This window comes from Antrostomus carolinensis, unplaced genomic scaffold, assembly GCF_000700745.2.
Source record: "Antrostomus carolinensis isolate BGI_N321 unplaced genomic scaffold, ASM70074v2 scaffold15511, whole genome shotgun sequence".
NCBI lineage: Eukaryota > Metazoa > Chordata > Aves > Caprimulgiformes > Caprimulgidae > Antrostomus > Antrostomus carolinensis.
Window position 1 is genome coordinate 1,052 of NW_010294915.1, and position 1,827 is coordinate 2,878.

Genomic DNA, 1,827 nt, shown 5'->3' on the forward strand with positions numbered 1-1,827 from the left:
AGCAGGTGGAACGCACAGTGAAAAGCACCAGGAGTGGGGCTGTTTTCTTGCTACATCAGGACTTCTCAACTTCAGTCCCTGTTTCATGCTTGTAGGGAACATAAATCAGGCTGATGCCCTGGGAATCACAGAATGTCAGGGATCAGAAGGGACCTCAAAAGATCATCCAGTCTAATCCCCCTGCCAGAGCAGGAACCTCAATGAGATCACACAGGAAGGTGTCCAAGCAGGTCTTGAAGGTCTCCAGAGAAGGAGACTCCACACCCTCCCTGGGCAGCCTGTCCCAGGGCTCTGGCACCCTCACTGGAAAGAAGTTTCTTCTCAAGTTTAAGCAGAACCTCCTGTGTTCCAGCTCACACCCATTGCCCCTAAGACAGCCCCTGCTTAAGCACATGCAGCATTTCCAGCCTAACTGCTGTCTCTCTGTCCGTCCTTGTCCTGGGGTCTGGCAGCAGAGGGGTGAGCACTTCCTCTCAGTGTTGTTTTCAGTGTTGCGAGTGTTTCAGGCCCCGAAGCAACAGCCGATGGGGAGCCCTGGTCCTGTGTGTGCTGCTGGTGGCAGAGGGGGTTGTTCTGGACCTTCATCATGGGTTGGTTTTGGGTTTTTTATGTCAGGCCTTCAGACTCAGAGTCTGACAGTGTCCAGCTTGGCTTTTCTTTTATATTCCCAGAATCTGAAGCTGGAGGGGACAGAGGACCTGTCTGATGTCCTAGTGAAACAAGGCAACTGAACCCTGTGTGGAGGAGACCACCGGGGCTGACCCACAGCTTCCCAGCTGACTGGTGCTCGCTCTGGACTCAGTGGCAGCTTTTTCTCCTCCCAACACCATTGCTGAGAAAGCCCACCAGTCTCTGCACCTCGGGAAGACTTAAATCAAGGGTGGCCTACCTAAACAGAGGACTCGTACAGATGGATGGTTGCAGCTCAACCCACCTGGCTCCTGCCATCTTCGATCCATCAGCTTCTTTCCCGGGTTGGGGTTGTGGAGTTCCTCCATCTCACTGTGACCCACCAGTGCCTGCAAGGAAAAGGCTCCTCTGTTTCCCTCACCAGCTGGAATTCCCAGTATGTGGACTGACTGTTCCTCATGTCTCCAGTTCCTCCTGTAGTCCTCTTCAGCCCATGAAATTATTTACCTTTTATACTGAGCTTAAAGATAATGAATTGCTACAGACTTTGTAGATGGGCCTTTGAGATGGGGGAGAAGGAATCTCTGAAACAGGAGAGAGGTTAAAATATAACACATGAGTCTTGGGGAGCAGCAAGAGTGGAGCAGCTCCCTCAAGAAAGGTGACCCAGGAGTCACAGGGGGTTGCACAGCTGGAGCATCACCAGCCAAAACCAACCCTCCAGTATCTGAACAATGTGAGCAGGACCAACCTGGAGATGGTGGCCAGATTCAACCAAGAGTTGAGATCACCAGGCATGTTCATGGTGCTGAGGCAGGTCTAAGATCAAGCTGGGAAGACGGTCTGCAGGTCAGGGTTGGGTCTAAGGTGGTGAGGTTGGGAGACCAGCACTCCCAATGCAGCTCAGACAGGGACCTTGAGCTGAGCTTCATTGGAGGCCCCTGGTGACACTGGTCAAGGCCGTGAGGGCTTATTTTTGCCCTCAGGTTTCTGATGAGGTGAGTGGAGAACAGGTGGAGCCTGGACCGGGCTCCAGTGCTAGAATCACAGAATGTTGTGAGTTAGAGGGACCCACAAGGATCATGGAGTCCAACTCCTGTCCCTGCACAGGACAATCCCAACATTCACACCATGTCCCTCAGGGCCTTGGCCAAATGCTGCTGGAATCTTGTCAGGCTTGGTGCCATGAGCACCTCC

The 1,827-nt window shown here is 52.9% G+C and overlaps 1 protein-coding gene across 1 annotated transcript in view; it reads right to left on the reverse strand.

Annotated features, from left to right (window-relative positions):
- Nucleotides 1-1,584: 1,584 nt before the first annotated feature.
- Nucleotides 1,585-1,827, reverse strand: part of LOC104532567 (serine/threonine-protein kinase 10-like) — a 9,082-nt gene continuing 8,839 nt past the window's right edge. The window contains exon 18 of the mRNA XM_029087432.1: nt 1,585-1,668. Within this exon, the coding sequence (XP_028943265.1) occupies nt 1,585-1,668 (84 nt within the window). The remainder of the gene's footprint in view (nt 1,669-1,827) is intronic.